This window comes from Stylophora pistillata, chromosome 6 (genome assembly GCF_964205215.1).
Source record: "Stylophora pistillata chromosome 6, jaStyPist1.2, whole genome shotgun sequence".
In the NCBI taxonomy this organism is placed as follows: Eukaryota; Metazoa; Cnidaria; class Anthozoa; order Scleractinia; family Pocilloporidae; genus Stylophora; species Stylophora pistillata.
Window position 1 is genome coordinate 5,409,443 of NC_142524.1, and position 21,718 is coordinate 5,431,160.

The 21,718-nt window shown below is 40.2% G+C and overlaps 4 protein-coding genes across 4 annotated transcripts; 2 read left to right on the forward strand and 2 right to left on the reverse strand.

Moving 5' to 3' along the window:
* Positions 1 to 169: 169 nt before the first annotated feature.
* LOC111323229 (uncharacterized) lies at positions 170 to 9,031 on the forward strand. The gene is made up of 7 exons (XM_022926545.2): positions 170 to 409; positions 1,514 to 2,803; positions 3,695 to 4,361; positions 4,810 to 4,938; positions 5,432 to 5,542; positions 6,005 to 6,480; positions 7,241 to 9,031. Exons 3-7 carry the CDS (start codon positions 3,845 to 3,847, stop codon positions 7,415 to 7,417), a joined length of 1,410 nt encoding a protein of 469 aa, XP_022782280.1. The 5' UTR covers positions 170 to 409; positions 1,514 to 2,803; positions 3,695 to 3,844; the 3' UTR covers positions 7,418 to 9,031.
* On the reverse strand, positions 8,867 to 12,505 carry LOC111323218 (trehalase). Its single transcript, XM_022926528.2, has one exon. It carries the CDS (start codon positions 11,341 to 11,343, stop codon positions 9,346 to 9,348), a length of 1,998 nt encoding a protein of 665 aa, XP_022782263.2. The 5' UTR covers positions 11,344 to 12,505; the 3' UTR covers positions 8,867 to 9,345.
* A 630-nt stretch (positions 12,506 to 13,135) lies between these two features.
* On the forward strand, positions 13,136 to 19,395 carry LOC111323216 (Golgi resident protein GCP60). The gene is made up of 6 exons (XM_022926526.2): positions 13,136 to 13,350; positions 14,274 to 14,409; positions 15,103 to 15,354; positions 16,268 to 16,403; positions 17,645 to 17,810; positions 18,360 to 19,395. The coding sequence occupies exons 1-6, from the start codon at positions 13,140 to 13,142 to the stop codon at positions 18,698 to 18,700; spliced, it is 1,242 nt and encodes a 413-aa protein (XP_022782261.2). The 5' UTR covers positions 13,136 to 13,139; the 3' UTR covers positions 18,701 to 19,395.
* LOC111323217 (trace amine-associated receptor 6) lies at positions 19,378 to 21,328 on the reverse strand. Its single transcript, XM_022926527.2, has one exon. It carries the CDS (start codon positions 21,175 to 21,177, stop codon positions 20,263 to 20,265), a length of 915 nt encoding a protein of 304 aa, XP_022782262.2. The 5' UTR covers positions 21,178 to 21,328; the 3' UTR covers positions 19,378 to 20,262.
* Between the last annotated feature and the right edge of the window lie 390 nt (positions 21,329 to 21,718).

A 21,718-nucleotide genomic window follows, 5' to 3' on the forward strand; every position in this document is an offset into this window, starting at 1 on the left:
CTCACAATGTTCGCTGGCAATCAAAGGTTTACGATAATCTTTAAATTGATAGAATTTCATTCTGTGTTTCAGGCTTCATAGCAAGGCACTGTAATGGTAACGGCACGTCGAGGTAACCTTAACACATTATCATTCAACACATTTATCATTCCAGGTGATTATAGCTGTTGCTTGGTTCTGCGCGGCGATTAGCAATTTCCCAACATTCTATGCCATGGAAGTGAGCAAAAACAATAAGTGTATGGAGAATTTGCCCGCAGAGTGGATGGTTGAGGCGTATAATATTTATGTCAACGTGGTAACTGTATTTGGGCCAATGTTTGTCGTGCTCGTGTTGTACTCTATAGTCTTGTACACCTTATGGGTGAAGTCGCGGAATATTACACAGCAAGTCACACCCCAACAAAGAGTAAGTGTTAGTAGTTTGGTGAAAATGTGTGAAATGCAGACTTTCGTGTTCTCGATTTGACGTCACATTACCCGCTAGAGCCATTCCTCTTTAAACTCGGTCGAGGGGCAAGATGGCGGCCGATTTTCCGTATTTTGGCTGGGCACAGAAAATTAAAGATTTGAGTAAATTAAAAGATTTTTGCACAGAAATACTCCAAAAAATAAGCTCATTTCGTTAAGTGAAAAAAATTTGGGGGTTTAGGTGCGCTTTAACGAATTGTGACGTATTTGACGAGCCCGTAGGTGAATCAAAGGCATTTTTTATAAGGCAGCAAAACTGAAGCAGGTAGAGAAGTGTAGCAGGCGCGGCCGACTGGTTTAACAGTTTTTCTTTTTACAGTAAAAAATTACCAACTGTCCAAATATTGCATGATACTTGTAATCGATTCGCACCGCCGTCATTAATGTGTGTACCCTATTTAGTTCAGTTGGATAATAATAGAAAAGTTATACATAGCTTACTTCTATTGCATGCTATTGATAAGATATATAGAAAATCTGATTTTATCGCCATGCAGCACCAGCCATGGGGAGAAGCTAAAAATTTATTGTTAGGAACTTAGAGAGAATCCTTTTAAGGATCTCACCACTACCCCACTGCACCATTGTGCCATTGCGCTACTGCGCTACTGTGCCACTACGCTACTGCACCGCTGCACCACTGCACCACTGCACCACTGCACCGCTGCACCGCTGCACCGCTGCACCACTGCACCACTGCACCACTGCACCACTGCGCTACTGCGCCGGGGATGGCGCAGTGGTGAGATCGCTCGCCTCCCACCGATGCGGCCCGGGTTCGATTCCCAAACCCGGTGTCACGTGCGAGTTTGAGTTGTTTGATAGTTCTTGCCCCTGCTGTGAGGGTTTTTCTCCGGGTCCCCTCACAAAAAACCAACATTCTAAATTCTAATTCAACCTAGAAAAAGAAGACAGGAAAAGCCACTGCATGGAATGCCGACTGCTAAACCCCATCCCAATGTTATTTTATCATTAACGTTATTATTATTATTATTATTATTATTATTATTATTATTATAACTACACATTTTTTAAACCACAGGGAGCATTGAAGATACGGAAGCGAGTTACTTTGATGGTTGTCACAATCACTGTCACCTTTTCAATCTGTTGGGGAACGATCCAAGTGCTTTACACCTTATCACGTTTTACGTCCTACAAAATGAGTCACGAGGTGGTCGCCATCTCTAATGTAACGGTTCTCTTCAATTCCGCTGTCAACCCCTTTGTGTATGCTCTACTCAACCATAACTTCAGAGACAAGATGAGGGGAATAATACGGTGTACTAATAATGCAGTTGGTCCCGCAGCAGAACCTCAAAACAGGGACATCCACAGGGGAGCCAATTCAAAGCAGGAGTCCGGTCGTCTAACTTTATGGATCAAAGAGTTTCTATGCCAGCCTGTTTCAGGTGTTCAATTGGTTAACTATTTAACCACTAAGATCTGATCGTTAATTCTTTCAGCTAGCTACTACAGATTTCCTTGTAAATTAGTTACGAGAATTTGGAGCTAGTTCAGATAACAACTTCCTGATGAGTTTGAGTATTCTTGTTACTTATTTCATGAATAGCGTATGCGGGATATTATTGGAAGAAATTTCATGTTAATCACTTCTGGGAGTTGAAGGGTCAAACGATCGAGCCAACCCGACCCGACCCGACCCGACCAGATCCGACCCGAATCAACCCGACCAAACCCAGACCTCCCTCGCTTTTTCACTCCTTCACTACTGTCGCACCGTTTGTTGCTCAAGAGTTTTCCCGAATACGTGTAATGTGCTGGTGCGTTCTAGTCCAGTTATTGCCTTTTTAAGACATTTCAGTAGAATTCATTTTATCAGCGATATTTTTGCGCGAAAAAAAAAAGTGTGAGAAAATTTTAAAAACAATTGCACCCCTTCTCAAAAGAATCGTATTTTATGACCGTGTGTCCTTACCCATTTTTTCGAAAAATAGAATATAAATATCTCTCGAAATCAGGCCTAGGGGACGAAGTAAATGATGCAACGCTAAGATTCGTTAGTTTTCACTAGCTAAGGTTTATTTTGCCAAAAGAATAAATACCAGTCCCCCATCAAAATGGCGCGAAGATTAATGAAGGAGAAAATTAATGATACCTGTGTAGAAGTGCATGAAGTTTGACCTGTTCCGTGTCACGAATTTGCATGTGATGCTATTGTTCAAGTGCGCTAAGCAATGAAAAATAAATAAATAGGATAGGATGATATGGGTAACCTCTCAATGACAACGCTTTTGTCTGAAACAAGTCTAGGTAACTCCAACATCAACCACACCACAGTTAAGATCTCTTGGCCCATTGTTGAAAAGCTGTAAGTACCCACCAGTTTAGTCTGAACTGAATTTAGTTCCTGAGGGGGGGGGGGTTCTGTAATGTTCAAATCAATGTTCATGATAACCGCTGTGATTTGTATGTCCATTGTGAACAGTGGGGTAAATATTTTTAATAAAAATCGTTTGAATTTTGATGGGAGCAGTTATACGGATAACAGTATCAATAGGTTGTTTGTGATGTGCACTATATATCTGCAGGGAAACAAATAACAAGTGTGTTTTCAAGATGGGGAATACATCGTCGAAGCAGCACCCGCTGAAACGTACCGACCTGCTATTGGTGTTATGACGGAAAATTCTGCTTTGGAAGTAGTTCAATTAGCGTTTAGAAATAAGATATGCTACATTTTCTTCAGATAATATTGGAAATTCAATCAAACGATGAAAGTTCAGAAAAGAAAACCAGTTTTTTAGTTAGTACGTTTCTCACTTGCCCCGCCCAAAATAAGATCGATTTGTAAATCCTCAAAACATTATACCATGTATTATTCTCCATGTAACTTTGGAGAATTTCCGGTTACTCACCTATAGCTTCTGAGAATTATCCGATGAATTGAGGTGTTTTATTCCTGCCCTTTCTTTTCTTGGCAATGAGAATTTTTTTAGTTTAGAGAATATAACATTTGCCCAGGGGAATGAAAAAATTGAGATTGAAACGATAAAATACTGACAGCTATTGAGAATTAAACCATATATCCAAAAGTAAAATATAGAATATGTCTATCGAAAAGCAACAGAATCAACAGACCATTGTTTTGTTTGAGAAGAGCTGGCCAGTTCATAATCGAGGAGGCTTGGAAATGAATTAATATTCCGCATTGTAGTAAGAGAACCAGATGTGAAGAAATTGTATTCTTTTGATTTTGCAGGTATCTCTGAAACTGTGTATGTGGACTGCATTGAAGATAAAGACTCGATATCGTTCGGCTTTCTGAATTCAATGGCTCCCATTTTAGTGTAAACGTGTGCGTCAAGGATATTGGAAATGTCTCTTGTCTTGGCATTGCCTATTTTACATAATGACAACACTGTCAATACTCATCTTTATCATTTTTATATTGTGCTGTAACGCTGAAAGACTCTCCGAAAATGAAAGGTTAAACTACAGAAATAATGTGATCGATTTCAAATTTGCCTGGTGCCAAGTGCGCATGCGTAGGTACGACTGGAAAAATATGATTGGTCATTGCCTAAAACAGGTGCCTTGGGATACAAAACCGCTGGACAAAACGCTTCAAACAAGGGCTAGCAAAAGCTACGTCAAACAATTGGATATAAAACCTGCAGGATTCTTCAGCAAGATTTACATACAGTCGGTTTCGGTGAAAAACGAAAATAAAACAATTGGTGGGGATTCTTGGCGTGTTGACATTCGGGGACCGTCCAACATGGTCGCTACGGTGTACGACAAAAACAATGGGGTATACGAAGCCGTGTTTTTGCCAGAGGAGCCTGGGCTCTACAGGGCGGAGATAACATTGGATTATTCGTTATGTAAGGGATTCAAAGATCCACCTGTGGATTGGTTTATGAGAGGTAATGAAAAACACATCGATAGCTAAAATCAAAGGTATTGGCATTCTCTAAAATAGCCCTTATATTCAAATTTGAAATTATCCGGCGCTGTATATCAATAATACACTGAAACAGGAGTAGTCTAGATAAAGAGTAATGGATTCAAAAATACTGGCAGGGTGATGGATGCTTAACACATGATCCCATTGCATTGATTCAGGCATCGTGGCAGACTCCCTGATCCATAGTTCACGGTTCTCGACACTGAGTTTTACGAAAAGTGACAGCTGTTTTGAGTTCTGATAACGTTCAAACACTTCTTTAATCAGGCTTCTTCATGTTGGGTTACGTCTCGCTGCCTAGCGACGCTGCTGCCCTTGATAATGTACGGGCACAGAAAAAGATTCTTTTTGCTGCCCAGCCTAACAAACCCATTTCAAAACCTCAGTGTATGTCTCTCTCTCCCCAGGTTGTCGACACGGTTCATTCCAGCCACATGGGAGTCTGGGTAACAGAACGCATGATTTCTTGCAGGAGCGCCTAGGAGGCGAACAAATTACTTTCACTGTTCGTACATCTTCGATGATCATAGCCAAGGGTGAGAAGATGCAATGATTGTGTAACCATGAGGATGATTCTAAAGAGGTTGCAAAAATAATATGAATATTGGAGTTTCAGTTTGATACATTGATTCAAAGTTTGATTTGACGGTAAGATCTCCAAAGAACATGTTGTGTAAGGCGCACCCTTACGAGCGACCTCTTCTCACCAAGACGCCTCGTTATTTCTGGCATAAAATAAGTATTTTGACAAAACAAATATTTTCTCATTAGTATCACACACGCAAGCATGAGCAAAATTTGTTTGTCTGGGCTAAAAGTTATAATTCACCGGATGACCTTTACTCCAAGGAGAGGGTATGCTTGCAAAAAAATATCTGCTCAGGTAAGTAATGTTTGCCCGATGTTAAACGTAGCTTGCGTCAATATATTCTCTATATTATGTTCTGTGAGAGAGTTAAAATCAAAGAGTTCATATTTCAGTTAGGTAACATACCTGATACACAAATCACCTCCCTACCTTTTTTGCAGAGATTAACGCATTTAAAGCAGTAAGCCAAACAGCCTGCAAAGAGAAATGTAATCTTTTAGTTGACGGATATGGGTCATGGATCGGTGAGCAGTGGAGGGCATATCAACCAGGCAGGTGTTCTGACGATTCTTGTGTCAAACATGTTTAGTATGATACAAACTCTCTCTCAAGATCTATCATCCTCTGATTTAGAGTGAGTACGGGAAAGGTACCTACGACTCCCTTACGTTTCTTAAAGATGGACCCCTGAGTTATCACATAGACGCCGGATTCTATTCGAGGGCATTCAACGAAAAAAAACATGTGTTGTACTTCGTTTCGTTCTCCAGTTGGACAATGTTTAAGTCATGTATATCAATACACTCAATTGCATATAATGGCCTGTTTGGGTTAAAAAAAAAAACTTCAAAGCTGTCACAGACCTATGCAAAGCGGACAGCACTATAGGCTAGACCAGACATTTTCCTTTATCGCTTCGGTGGCGCTTGACTGTGTAGCCATGCAATAAGTCTCTAACTTTAGGCCTAACAATTATTTTGATATTATTTAAAATATCCCTTTCACATTCCCAGGCTTTCCTTTAAGTCTCGGGAGATCTGGACACCAACAAGGCCGTGGAGTATTGTGGGTCTATGGCGACTCTCTCAATCGCTACTTTTACGAGTCTATTCTAAAACGACCGCTTTGCTGGCAAGTCTTCCGTGCCTGCTACCACACGATGTTATGGGTGTATGTATTAACACAGAGCGCTAAAGAAGAAATGAACTTGATGTTTGGCAGGAAGCCCATTAACATTCCCAGGATCCTTTACGAGCTGCAAAACGTTGTCACGCGCTCTGACATGAACCAAGACAGCGCTCTTATTCTGAATGCGGGTGTGCACCTCTTGAAGAGCGCAAGTTTTTACAATTATCAAAAAGTGATTAATGGATTTATAAGTGTGTTAAAGCGCCACTACAGAGGAACTGTAATATGGAAGAGCACTACTGCCATTCATGACCAACGAGAGCTGTACAGTGGCTGTTTTAGACGTTTTCACACCGAGCAGGTAGGTTCATTGATACTGGAACCACCCTTTTTCACATCAGCCTGTTCCACGAGTTCAGTTGGTAAAACGAAGTGTGACAGTAAACAGCGCTAATAGGGTATCAATGGAGTTGACCGTTCGTCGTAAAATTGTAAAAAATCTAGCCGTAACCGATAGTCGTAAAAAAGTTAACCGTAACAAAAAAAAAATTATGGTGACAGCAATGGAATGATATTAATCGTTAGACGTAAAATGGCTAAAATTTTAACCTTTAGCCGTAAAAGCCATCGCTCCTTTGAGACCCTCCGCTGTGGTAGCGGAATGGTGAAAAAACGAGGGAGGGCTAGGTCAGGAACCCGCCCTGACCCAAGCATCTCTCGCCTTTTTTCACCCCTAATGTAAGAGTAAATCAGTTAAGAGATAAATCCAGGATCAATAGATAAATAGACTGATAAAATTTACCTCTATTTTCACAACAGAATACATTTTTTCGGGCTATATAACGTGATAAAGCAACGCAGGATGTTGGGAGAAAACGAGAAACCTCGGCTCGTGATTTACAATTGTAAGCTTTCCTAATGTTTTCCCACCATCCCACATTATAGAGCCCGGAAAAAATGCGTTCCATTGCTTTTATAACATAGCTAGTTACACGGGGGCTCTATAACCTGAAAAAGCATCCGCCTGGAAACTGAATTGACCAATCAGACGATGCGTACTATGTTCGTTATGTCATAATTTATTCTAGATGATTCTTAGTTTTTGTATTTATCTTGTTTAGAGAGTACAGCTATTCAATGCTTACGCGAATTGGGCGATGTGCAAGGCTGGGTTCTTGGTCCTCGATGTTTACCCTGTTTCAAGCTCCTACCCCAGAGGTACTCTAGATGGTGTTCATTTCAATGAACTAGTGTTTTATCCCACAGCTGAAGCAGTGGAGAGATTTTTCCAGACGTAGCACTCGGCTACAATGTAAACCGTCACTCAATTAAAATTAAGACACCGTGACATAACAGGAGATTTAGACACACGGACAAGATCCGACTAGAGTAACGTAAGACGACATAAGACACTTTAAAAAAAAACTATTACGAAAGAGAAAAGGACTATTGTAAATTAAACGAACAAACAAGCAAGAAAACGAAAAAAATGACAGTCATGACGATGGGATCTTGACTTTCCACCTGATCCGATTCAGAATTTAAGAGTAAAGTTTCAAGGGATCTATATTCTTTACATTCATTTAATTTTTTAGCCCTAACTTCCGTCTTTCTAGAGATTTATATCTAGTAATCATTGTCAGCTCACACTGTAACATGAACATTTCTGCATGTTAAAAAAAAAAGAGCAAAATTCCCATTTGAATTATTTTCTTGGAATATCTCGCACCGTCTACATATATTTTCAGGGTACGATTTTCGTTAACGCGAAGTTAAGAAACAAAGACATATAGAGCAATTTCAAATGAGTGTCGAAAGAAATCCGATAGCTCTGGTATTGCTTTATCTCACAATTTGACTGGTTCATAAAACTGACACGAAGTTTTCCGCAGCCAATCAAATTTGGAACTAACACTTATCGCGACCTGGTCATTCCCCATTTCTCGCGCTTCAAGCAGCGTTCTTGTTTTTTACTTCTAGTTCTCATTTAACTTTCCTTTCTCATGATTGACTGTACTGATTGCTTCGCTTTCGCCTCTATAAAACCAAATCGAAATATGATCTAATAAGCAAAATCGGACAGATACATATTTCTGGGGCAGTATAGGTGAGATTTTCAACTAAGAGTTCTCACCCCGATGTCTCGCTGGCAACTGGGGTTTCCTTCATCATCATTATCAACAAGCCCTAGATCAAGCAAATTTGACATCGTTAGTAGTTCGCAGGATATTTATATGTAAAAAGTTGATGGCGGATATGAGGAATGAGAACTACCCTATTTAACAAATGGTAAACACCACAGCGTACACTATTGAGTTATGGATGCACGCGGGAGGTTGCTAAGCACGAAAGAAGCGTAAGAGTCCCTCGAGGCGATAGCCGAGAGCGACTCTAGCTTCTTGAGTGCTTAGCAAACCTCCCAAGTGCATCCATAACTCAATAGTGTACGCTGTGGTGTTTACCATTTGTTTTATAACATAACATTGATACATTGTAGCTAAAGAGTTCCCTTTTATTTAACAAATCTTACGTGACTAGAAAAAACAAGCGCGCGCGGAAAAATAGTCTTTGCATTTGCTCACGTCAGCAGCGTACACCCATGGGCAAATGGGGGACGCTAAATAGACCAATCAGAGCGCGCGCTTTACTTTGGTTATATCCATCTTAGCTGCACAAGTTATGACACGATCTATTCCATGTCAGTTAAGATCAGGAGGAAATACCAAAGCCACTACAACAACAAAAAGGACAAAGAAAGCAAATGACTTTTTCACTTTAGGTTCTCGTGATTCCAATTATTATTATGATACTTATTATTGTAAATAGATTTAATTATTAGTATCTAATTTGTAAGTTACACGGTTTATTCAGTTTTTAACTGCCAGAAGTGTTAATAAACTATTATTTGTTTATTTCATCTCAGCGACCTTCCCCTTCCCCCCCCCCTTAATACTGAAATTTGACTTCAAGGAGTGTATACTTCTTAACCACAATGTAACAAAAGTGCTAAAACCGCTATGATTGACATACTCAATCAATATGTTAAATGAGGTTTGAAAGTCTATCTAATTATCTAGGAAGTCTTTATTATGACTCTTGCGTGACATCCGTCACGGTCGCCTCAGGAAAAATTGAGGGTGTGACAGAGGTACCCTCACGTTCTAAATAGTCTCATGCCCAGATCTTACAGTGTAACCATTTGTCCTTGGGAGGTCTGGCTAAGAGACTAGATTCCAAATACGATCAAAATAATATTGCAAATAAGAGAGGTGCTGGTTGCCACTACCAGATTTCCCCTGGCTTTAGGTGGTGGATTGATAACTTGTGATGTGTGCTCCTGTCCGCTGACCAACTTATCTGGGTATCGCTGTAGCAGGTCCAGAATGACTCCATTGGTCCATCCAAACCCGACTTGAATGTCATACTCACCTCCACCCCCTGGGGTACCTTGGACGCTCACGTTGAATTTTTCAAACATATGACCGGTCGCACGCCACGCCTTGTAGTTGGCAGTGATCCACTTCTGCGCAAAATTCAAGGCTTCTTCTTTCATCCCTTCGCCCCTTGATTCTGCGAGACCTGTGATAAGCATATGCTGCAGGGGAGGCCATGCATTTGGGAAATCCCATTGCTGACCAGATGACAACAACGAGGTTGGGAGCCCTCCGGGATAATCCAGGACTTTAAGTCTCTTGAGCGTCCTTAGAACCATCGTCTCTCGTGCAACGTTGCCCCGTAGAACGCCAGCCCAGAGTGGAACCACGCTTGATGCATAAAAATCACCCCTTCTTTTCTTCAACTGCCGGTCGTAGTCAAGCCAAAGTCCCTTTTCATCCCATAGTACAGCTTCAATAGCGGCTGCACGGACTTCTGAGAAAATTTTATACTCATCTGCTTTAGCAGTGTTTCCAGTCATACGAAAGAACTTTTCCAGTAGATTCTCGCAGGCAAAAAGAATACTGTTCAAATCGGTGGGTATGATCTGCCTCGTCTGGGTACTACGTAGAGACCCCCTCTTGCGATCAGTATGGTTAAACCATCGGGTCGAGAAATCCCAGCCACTTTCGGCTGCAGATGCTATGTCCTGAAATAGAGTTGATCTGGCGTCTTCAGGTACCTCTTGAGCAGTGTGAAAATCTTCATAATAAGACTCCGGTCTTGGGGTATCCATGTTTGCGGCGTAGATTGACAGGTTATATTTCCCAGAGGACACTTCAACTTCAACAGTGCGATGTCTCCTCCAAAAAATGTATTCTTTCTCCAGAGCATTCAAAATGGACTTCACGTAGTCTACATCGCCAGTTTTGTTAAGATAGAGGCCCACAGTTGGGATCAGAAATGGCGGTTGACTTCGATTTGTGTAGTAAATTCGACCTCCGTTTGGAACAAACCCGTAGGTGTTAACCAGCTGGATAAAGTTGTCAATCATTCCTTTGACAGTGTCCTTCATGCCGCAAACGAGCAAACCATTTACAACCCAGTACGAGTCCCAGTAATAATATTCTCGAAACCTACCACCAGGAACAACAAATGGATTTGTCACTAAAATCAAGGAAGATCGCGTGGGGTTCGTTCGCGCATCCTCACTTATCTTTCTTCCCAGCTTCTTCCATAACTCATTGAGCTTAGATGCAAAAGTCTTTAAGTTCTTGTCCTTTATGCAATCAATAAAAGCTGGGTTTTCTTGCCAATCGAGTGGAGTCCACGCTTGCAAATCATGTCCTATGGGATGAAAGTTGTCATTCACAAACCTGATTACTTGTTCTTTCGATATGTTACCCGACGGTCCAAGAGCTTTGAATGCCTGCAAAACATCCGCTTTGTCTCTCCGCAGTCTCATGTCAACAAACGTTTTGGAGTCGTTAAAAATACGAGCCATTTGAACAGTGTGAAGAAGATCGCCGCGACAGAAGATCTCGCTGTTGCATGCAGGTTTTTCGGCAGTAATTCCCTTGAAAATGAAGGCTAGAAAACAGAGCTGAAGAAGAAAGCTACACACTTCCATTTTGACTACTATGGTTGCTGATATATTCCTGAGATATTGGTCAGGTTCCGTATTATTATCTGTTAAAGCAACACCTCTTTGGTTTAATTTCCTTGCGTGACTTAACACGCTCTTAAGATGACAGTTCACGCCGTCAGTTGCGCAACCCGCGTGCTGCGGTTGCGCGCACTCTGATTGCGTTACATCATAGTCGTAAAACAAAAATTGAGTCATTTGCATCTTGACGCGTTGAAGTGAACCTCTTTGGTGGCAGCGAGGTAGCGTAAATATACGTGGATTGTAATGGGGATTCACTGTCTGTTGCCGTTCCTTCGAAAGTTAATAAGTTTGACGGGCCTGCGCGACTCCCGTCATTCCATCCGTGACGAGTCCTTTCTAAGAGTACAGAGTTTCAAAATACCCTCCGAGAATATAGGAAACCTTGATGAGGGTTTTGAGAAACGTATCTCTGGAGTTATCTCTACATGAGAGAAGTATACTTAAAAACAAAGAAAATAGCGCGCGCACAGAAGAAAATATTGCCTTTTGTAACCTTGTAATTTGAGACCGGTTTTCAAGAAAGTCAAATTCGTTGTACATCGTAGTTTGAAGCCTTCCAAAGATTTGTATGGCCACTTTGATCCTTCTTCAACAGCTCTGATCAAACGCGCTCAAACGCGCTCCAACGGTACAAATTTTTTGTGCATTTTAAGTGATAGTGTTTGAGATCTTTTGGCGGAGCGAAAAGGCCCATCGTTGCGTTTAGTATGTTGCGTTACATAGCGTTACTACTGCAAGGACATTTATTATATGTACTCAATCGTGTTGTAAATCTACTCTCCTAAGCGAAGGAAAATGAACTCATCGTGAGTTTTCTGTGATAAATCTTCTATCTTGATCATTGAATGAAGGACAGTTTAATTAGAGTAATGAAAAGAGTCATTCGATCCATGAAAACCTCTACCTTGCATGAGGCGACACGTTGGCAAGCCTGAAACCAAAAGGCAATCGACCGTTGGAAGGTGTTGATAGGCCTGTCCTTCTCCTTCCATTCGCTAGCGCTTTTAAATCTTCTACCCTCAAAGTTTAGCTATCATTAGGATATCTCTCGATGACTTTCCTTTGCGATGTGGTAATAAGGGTCGGTTTTGAGGTGTCATTTTCCCATCTGTATGTTCATGAGGTTTGGCAAAGCCGGATGAGATTGTGTTACAAAAACAGTGCCTGCGTTTGTCCTTGAGAACGATAGAATACGCGACAAATACGTACGAAAAATACTTCTACACATTCAGAATATATCAAATTATGTTCAATTATGGTGAAAGGAAAAAGAAACGGCCTAACTTTTGCGGAATTTTCAGTCAAAATCTGCCGATTTCTGCCGCGTTTACCTCCATTTTGAAAATAACGCTACCACAATGCAATGCAATCGGAGTAGGTAACTTTTTTTTATTGTGTAATAAGGGGCCGACCATTTAACTTTTGAGAGGGGGGGGGGGGGGGTGGGTGATGTCTGAGAGGCGGAAGTCAAAAATCGCAAGTGAGGCATATGAAAGATGCTTTGATTTTAGTAACCAAACTATTTATGAATTGATACCATGTTTATAAAATCTCATGACATGTAACGACATGTAGACACTCAGGAAATGTTTTCCCAATTTCGATTCCCCTTTCCTTGATCTTATCCCCTTTTTGTATCAGCAGGTCGTTTTTGTGCGAGATGTCATTTTAAAGACGCATTTAACAAAACCTGTGACTGTTTTGCTTAAAGATTTTTCTGCCGCTTGATGGAAGCAGTTTGCATTATAACAACAAAAGAAATGCCCTTTAAACTTTGATTTACTTTGTTTCCGGATAGATTTTGTTAGAAAAGAGGAGCATAATCACAGAAATACCTTAAACTGTAGGACTAGCAGCTTTAAATACAAATGAAAGGCAGGCCGCCGCACACTCATTGCAAATGTAATTTCGCTAAGCCCATGTTCCTATTCTACCTTGACTTCCGGTTTGACAAAATTCCGAGCATGCGTGCTTGCATGTTATTGGTTCGTACTCGTGGCAATATGGCGGAAGGCGAAGGTAGCAGCGATATTGTGGAAAGTTCTCATGATTTAACCATTACTGACGACCAGAACGCCTCTGTGGAGACCGAAGGAGTTTCAGAAACAGGAGCTAAAGAACTACCATATAATTATGGATTTTCCTTACCGGAATATTACAAACTTTGCCTACAGTATTATCACAAAGGTAGGTCAGTAGCGCAGTTTATCTCTGCTTATCTGGACATTCTTATACATTTTGTATTTGTTTGGGTTGCTCTGATTTTTCTAATGGTGCATTCTGTATTATTCTTTTTCGTGATAATAACCAAATGAAGAAGTTTATTTGAATAATTCCTTGTTTTTGTTGAAGATATGTTCTCGTCTTTCCGGTAATCTACATGCCTGCATGTGCACTCAGTTTCCCGAAGCTAACTAGTACATCTTTGAGGTTACTTTTCTCGTGTCCCTTCACTGATCAGACAAAAGTTAACAAAGCTGGAGGACTGCATAGATTTGTTATATCTTTGTCCTAGCTTTTGCTGCTTTTTGAAACCATCTAAATTTGGCGAAAGTTTTCTGGGATGTTGTCCTTGTAAGGGCTCTGAAAAAAAAAACATTTGCCTTGATTGAGAGTTTGGATAATGTTATTTTGTTTTGCATATCAGAAGAAGACCTTTTTGTGAACGCTCTTGCCAGTCTTCAGCACAGCTGGTGTGGTCATTTCCCATAGACAAAGAAATGTATAATATTATCTGTTGATTTTGTACAAATTTTGAACAATTGCAGTCAGCAATTTAATAAGTAGATTCAATTTTCCCGTGTGTTTATTCAGTAGTAAGTCGCAAAATGTGGTAAGAACAAAAAGTAGCACAGGAGGTGGAACTGAGTGTCATTGATTTTCTAATCACATTTTGACATCTTTATTTGTGCATGAAAAAATTTATCTTGTATTTGTGCAGTTCAACTTGTTTTGTGCATTTGATCCATCACGTGCTCTGCAGAAAAGGATCTGATTGTCACTGATTTTCTTGCCACATTTTGACATCTCTATTTGTCCATGAAAAAATGTATCTTATGTTTGTGCAGTTCAACTTATTTTGTGCATTTGATCCATTGCTTGCTCTGCAGAAAAGCAGATAATAAAGCTTACTTATGATGACAAAGTTCAGCTGACTGCATATTGGAAACAAATATCAAGTGGAGCTTTCGATCCTGAAAAGTACCCTGATGTAGGATATTTTGATGTTATTGGTAATGACAGAAGGTAAATATGTTAACCAAATAACTAACTAAATAAATGAATATCCAAAAAGATAAATGATATATAAAGGAGAATAAGAATTGAATTTAAGCGGTAGCACCTTCACAAGGTGGCTTGTCGTGCTCTGTTGTTCAGATCTTACTGAAATTCTGAACGTGGACTTTTGAAGAGGTAGGAAATCCTGGGAGTTTGGGGAAAATCCTAGCAGCCTAGACAAGAAACTGTATGTACAAAAAAATTAAACCCACATATGATGCAATACCTGGAATTGAAGATAGGACAAATTGGTTGGAAGCAAGCATTCTAGCCAACTTTGCTCGCCTGCTTCCTGACAAATTCTATGTTTCTTTCAGTGTAGCATTAATGAAATTCAAGTCAGTCCTGAATCCCTTTGACTCCCAAAGTGATTAACATGTAACTTCTCTTTGCAACATCCATGCATTATCCAGAAAACAGGTACTGGGAACACTCAAACTTATCAGCTAAAAGTCATTGTTTCGATCTAACACCATATTCTCGTTACCAATTTACAAAGAAATGTATAGCAGCTAGAGTGGAGAATTAACAATCAGATCTTGGAAGTTACAATGTAAAGGGTTAACTCCAATTATCGCGTACTTAATTTTCTCTTTGTGCCACCCTATGTTTCTTTAATCTATAAGACACCTTCAGGGCTCACTGTTTTCTCTTTATCAGGAGAGCATGGGAGAGCCTTGGTAACATGGAACCCAGAGAAGCCATGAAGAAGTTCTGTACGTTATTAGGAACCTGTTCACCTGAGCTAGCTCCTTGGATGGAAGCGCAGCAAAAAGAAAAAGAAGAAAAGGAGAGAATGAGGAGGGAGGAAGAGGAAAGACTACGAAGGGAAGCAGAGGAGGCTGCTGAAAGAGAGAGGCAGAGACTGTTGGAAGAGGAAATGAGGAGAAAAGCGGAAGAAGAAGAGGAAAGGTAAACAGTGATGTTACTTGGTTTGTGAATTATACGAACCTCTTGTCGTGTCTTATTTGTATCTGCCCACTAAAATATTTTAAGAACGTAGCACATGAATTCCAGCAATGCGAGTTCCAGCAAATTCACGTGCATGTGACCTATTTTGTTCCTTTTTTTTATGAATACATACTTTGGAACTCTAGTTTCAGAAGGTTAGTATCTAAGTTAGTTTTGTAAAGTTCGCGAAGGGTTTTTGCAAAAGATTCAGAGAATTTTGAAGCGACGTGGAGCAACATAGGTAGAGAGGCTAATTTACGACGCTGAGGAACTCTGAAGAAAAAGGGAATTAAATGTGGGGTTTACACCTCTTACCAACCAAATTCCAGGTCTTTGCTTTAAGTTACAGACTAAAATTTTTTCCGCTCAGAATGTTTGGGCCTTAATCTGAGCGGAAAAAAACGAGGTTCCATAACTTACAGTATGGACTGAGAAAACCAGGTTAATACAGTCAAACCTGTAGTAAGCGGCATCGTATTGAACAGTCACATTGTATTTAGTGGTTGATTTCCAAAGTCTAGAATTTTCCCCCAGTTACAGTAATTTTCATCTCTATTGAGCAGTCCTGGTCACTGTTTACTGAGTCCCAATGACCTGTTTGAATTTACTCCCACCTGTATTGAAGGATCACTAAGAGCGAAACCACTCAAGCAAAATTAAGAATAATCTTTCAAGTGAAAATAAAATCCATGTTTATTTCCCAAAATCAATCTTAGAAGTATTTTTGAGCAAGTTTTTGTACATTCAGAGGTCAATTGTGGCATAAAATGGCATCTTTTATCAGTATTTAAAACAGCCCTATTCTGTGGAACCCGTTTTAAGGGGTCAACTTGTATTAAGCGGATCAAAGTTAATGTGCTTTTATCACATTCAGGAGAAAACAAGAAATAATTGTGAAGCAGCAGCAAGAGGCGCAGTTCTTACAACAACAGCAACAACAAATGTTAAAACAGCAGCAGAAACAACAACAACAACAACAACAACAACAACAACAGACACCAGATCCACAGGTAAGTCAGCTCAGTTACAGCTTTAGCCTTTTACACCCAAACATCAGCATATCAGTCAGGGTTGTAGCTAAGAAATTACGCTGCTGGCTAAAATTTCAAGTGTGGTGGCTCGACGGTGGTGAATGATTGTAAGTGTGTAACTTCAGAAGTGCCTGTTGTGCTCTACCAAGTGCTTGCCAGCCAGAGATCCAGCTGGCAATTGCCACTTTTCATCTGGCAAAGTTTTGTGGAGGCTGGCACTTAGGGACAACCCTGGCATATTCTCCATACTGTAACTTGCAAAGGACTTGCATCTAAGAAAGGAAGAATAGACATTTTTTTAGCAATTCCGCTCCCAAGATCTCTTTAGTAATTCTCCTTCTGTCTGGCACACAATTCTTATGAGTGTGGAGAATTTGGTATTGAATCAACTAATATTCCTCTAATTTCATTCCACTAATTTATTCATGTTTTTCTCGTTGCCATGCACCCACCAATAAAGTAGCTCCATTTTCTGCCTTTAAAAGCCCACACAACCCACAATTCCTCTATTCGCTCCGACGAAGGGCTAACGCTCGAAACGTCAGCTTTTGTAATCATTACGGTGGCCAATTTACCATTTCAACTTTGTTGATATATCCAAATTATTTCGTTACTCCCACCGACGCAGCCCCAAACAGTTTCTTTCGAAACTATCAGCCTAATATTCCTCTAGATGACATTTTTCTTTATTCTCATCACTTGTCTGCTTGATGTTGCCTTGATGTTGTCAGGAGAAATTTTGTCTTCCGCTTGTGGGAGTTAGAGGGTTTATCACGTCCTGTTGAACGTATAGAGGTTTTGCATGGCAGCCATGTTGCACGGCAGCCATGTTGCACGGCAGCCATGTTGCACGGCAGCCATGTTGCATGGCAGCCTTGTTGCATGGCAGGAACAATAGATTATTTTTCCCATGGGAAAAAAATTTCTTTCCTTTGCAAAATATTTTCATTGTTCCTGCCATGCAACATGGCTGCCGTGCAAAACCTCTATTGGGACGAGATCCTGTCATTTCATTTTTATGCTCTGATGACAACTGGTAATTTGACTGTCCCTTTGCATCTGAAGTACAAACTACGTGTAGGCAGAAGGATACAGGTCCAAATGTTATATGCCTGGAGTTATTAGTAAACATTTTTATTGTTTGATTCATTATGCTGGTTTAAAATTTTTAATACAAATCATGATTTTTTGTTTTTGTTTTTGTTTTTGTTTTTGTCAAGCCCAAGACAGTGGCAGTGAATGGCACACCAAGGATAGCGCCCCCTTCCTTATGGACGCGTCCTAAAGTCCAAGAGTTTATTCAACATCTCAAGTCTGATCCTACCTCCGTGTTAGTCGTTGGACGTGGAGAGACAATGACAGTTCGTGTACCTACACATGAAGGGGGTAGGTGTTGTGAAACTGTCTACATTAACCATAACAAAAATGATTAAATGGGGGAAAACAGTTATTTCTCAGCTATCTTGGCAAGATTTCTGTATGGGCCCTATACAGAAATCTGTATTGTTTTGTAAAGAAATCAGTAGAAGTGCTTTGTTTTGTTTTAGAAAAGGAAGAGGTTGTAGGAGAATCTTTCCCACACAGTTGACTCGGTCGGTTACTGTAAGGAGTTTAACGAGTTCGCGAGCACAGATGTTAGATGATCGTTTTGGGTATTCTAAGCTCTGAAATATCATACAGTGCTTTCAAATTATGTTCTGTTTTAATTCTAAATGAAGCTTACAGAGCAACTGCACATTACAGGGCCAGTGAGGTCTACCATGTCGGCGTGCTTTGAAAAACGAAACGGAACGCAAACAGATGTATTGCGATTCGATGAGAGGCAAATGAGTGGTCCTGTTTTCTGTAGTTTTATTTAGTTTACTACATCGTAAAACTCATTTATTTTAAGACGTAGCTAATTGAAAATACTGTTTGGCTGTCCTTTATTCTTAGGAACATGTGTATTTTGGGAATTTGCCACTGAGTTTTACGATCTAGGCTTTGGAGTCTGCTTTGAATGGTCGCAGCCGCAAACCAAGAATATCACAGTCGCGGTGAACGAATCGGACGACGACGAATTCGGAGAGGGGGACAAATCGGCTGAAAACGAGTCCAGTCCGCCCAAACCGAGAGTAGACGAAGTACTTCCTGTCGTACGGAGGCCTTGTAACGAGGAAGTGATTATTGGAAGTCACTTGTACCCAGGCCGCGGCGTGTATCTTCTCAAGTTTGATAATTCGTATTCCTTGTTTAGGTCAAAGACTTTATATTATCGGGTTTACTACACCCGGTAATGCAGGATTGGAGACAGACACTTTCGCGAGAGATGCTGAACGGAATTCACAATTGTATCTAATTTCAGGAAGCAGGAATATTTTAAAGAAAATTTCAAATTATAACCATTATAATATATCTCGCTACTCTTAAATTAGGTGCGAATTAATTCAACCATCCCTCACGTTTTTGTGAAGAGAGTCGGTAGATGAGTATGTTATGAAACAGAAAATTGTATAGTTATATCTACAGTGTTTCATGGTTTGAGATTGTAGTCCAGGGCACAGTTGTTTAAACGGCAGATAACAGTCATCTGTCGGATAAAACGTACTGCGCTCTTCACCTGACAAAGATTTACCCAGTGGATGTTGTTATCCACCCTTGGGAAAACTGGAGCCAGTTAGGAATAGCAGTGTGACAGGCAATGGAGACGACAGACTTTCGTATTCTCTTGCGAGATTTTGATGAAACAATTATTCTGTTTTTCTTTTTTTCGAAAATTATTTTGAAAATGATCGCTTTGTTTCCCAACGAAAAACTTACAATAAGGGAAGAAACTTTTAAGTTTGAAAATTTGATCAAAACGCGATGTGTTCAATTTGGATTAAAAGCATAGAGATATGTAATTTTAAAAATTTGATTAACACACGAGGTGTTTATTTTGGATTAAAGGTATAGAAATATGTAACCTGATATCAGGTTACAGCGCCATTTAGTTAGTTTGCTTGTCTGCTTTTGTTATTCTCGTTGTTGCTTTTTTTAACGGCTCGAATGGGAGAAAAGCTCTCTCGAAAAGAAGAGAAAAGCTCGGTTTGGATTTCAAACGGGCAATGTTTAAATTATTAGTATCAGGTGGGCTTCTCTCTCGTGATGACACTTGGCGCGTTGAAGGAGTCAATATTTCACGTCGCACCAATCAGCCGGTTGCTTTTTATAGGAATTTTATTGAAAGGGGATTGCATTAGAAAATAAACGTGAAATAAAAGGAAAGATTGAAATAGAGGGAGAAAGACACGTTGAGGTGACTCCAGTTTGGGGGTCTGCCAGAGAATTATTTACCTGAGTGATGCTTCAGCTTTCTCACAATTGATTGTTATGTTTGGTGCGATATCTAGTTAATTAAAGACTGTTCAAATGAATCCTCAATCATAAGTAAAAATAAGCTTCAAAATTAATAAATGATTGAATATTTCTCAAAAAGTGGACTTTGGCCTCTTCTAAGAAAAATTACCCCACGAGCCTCCTGACCCGTTTTGTACCCACCCAACCACCCTACCCCCCCCCCCCACCCTACATCCCTTTCCTTCCCTGCGCTCTACTGGCAAAAAAGTAAGACATTTGACCGACCCAGTTTTCTTTTGGTCACTTCGTAACAACCTTGGATGAAAACGAGTGGCTCTGGGGACGAGAATGCGTAACACAAAGTAGATGGTGTACTTAAATGACATCGCGCACGCGGGAGAAATACGCGAGGCTGTCTTTGCGCGGGCACGCTGTACAACTCAGAGCCGCCCCGCAGTGTAACAATATTTTGTCACTGTTTGCTGTGATAAATTGTCTTGTGTTTTTCGCACTTTTCAAATCAGTTTACCACAGATACTGGCCTGACTTGATTATTTGATTGGGTGCGTCTCAGAGCTAAAATCGCCCTCTTGATGTCGTTCTTAAGTAAGGCGTAAGCGAGAGGGTTTAGGGCAGAATTAGTAATCAGCAGCAAATTTCTAGCATACCATAATTCTTGAGATACCGAGCATAAACTGAAAACATAACAAACAGAGGTGTAAAGATTCACAGAGTAGCAAGTGATGAAAAGAACAACGACGCAAACTACAACGTTGATGTTGTAATTTCTGCGTCTTTCTACGCTGACGTGCATTCGAATCGTAGAAGATCTCAATTCCATGCTGGATGAATCTTCAAAATGTTCTGAGTTTCCTCTGCTCTTTCGCAAATTCCTCACAATGCGAACCATGCGAAACGTAAGGAAGGGAAGAGCGATACAAGGAACAAACTCAAACATCACCATAAACAGAGGAACAAGATACTTCAAGGCAACCTCCTTGTCGTTGAGATAAACTGGGGTGTAGATGCACACTCGGAACATTAACGGTGTAAACCAAGCGGTGAATGCCAATAGGGCGATTCGACCAAGTGTTAGGCATCTCTTATGCTGTAGTGGTGCTGTAACAGCAATATAACGATCTAAAGTTAAAATAAAAAGGTTGCACACAGACGTGTAAAGAAATAACCATTGAATCGTTTGCCTCGCAAACCAAATGTGTCGACTGCAAGGAAACAATTTTCTACACGCGTAAAACGGAGGAAGGTACGTAAACCCTACAAAAAAATCCGCGGTTGCCAGCGACAGAATAAACCAGTTCGGTTTCTTGTGAAGATGTCGTTTTGCTATTATCAGATAGATCACAAGGGTATTTCCAGAAATCGCCAGGGCGGTGAAAAGCCAGCCAAAAATCCAGTACAAATCTTCTCCTTCCATGCTCAAGAAAGTTAAAAGACCACGGCTTAAATTCTGGCTTGCTGAAAAAACCTCGATGTGAGACCTTCGATAAGTATAGCTGTGTAACAAAAAATGAACTCGAAAAATGCTAGATTAGGATTGTTTATAATTCAATTTTCGGCTTTGTTTAAAGAAACTTGTTTTAGTTTCTTCAATTTCCATTTCATGATGGCATAGTTAATTACTCCACTCGTATTGTCTTTGGCAGCTTTCAGGAACGTCTGGTATCACTAATTAATTCAAAGAAATCCGCTCTTTATTGAATTTTATAATTAAAGTGAACTTCCGAAATGATATCACAAAAAGTAAAGGGTGCACAAGTTGATATAATTTTGCCGTGAAAATTTAGTTCCATTTGAACTAAACACCATTGAAATAGATTAAAATGAATCGCGATTGGCCGCTTAATTTCGATTCGGGTGGAGTTTCTTATGGCAAAAAAGCCTGTTTACACAAAGATTTGTATTTGAACAAAAACTGTTTTATTATAGGTTTCGTTTGAACACACGTCTTCATCCTA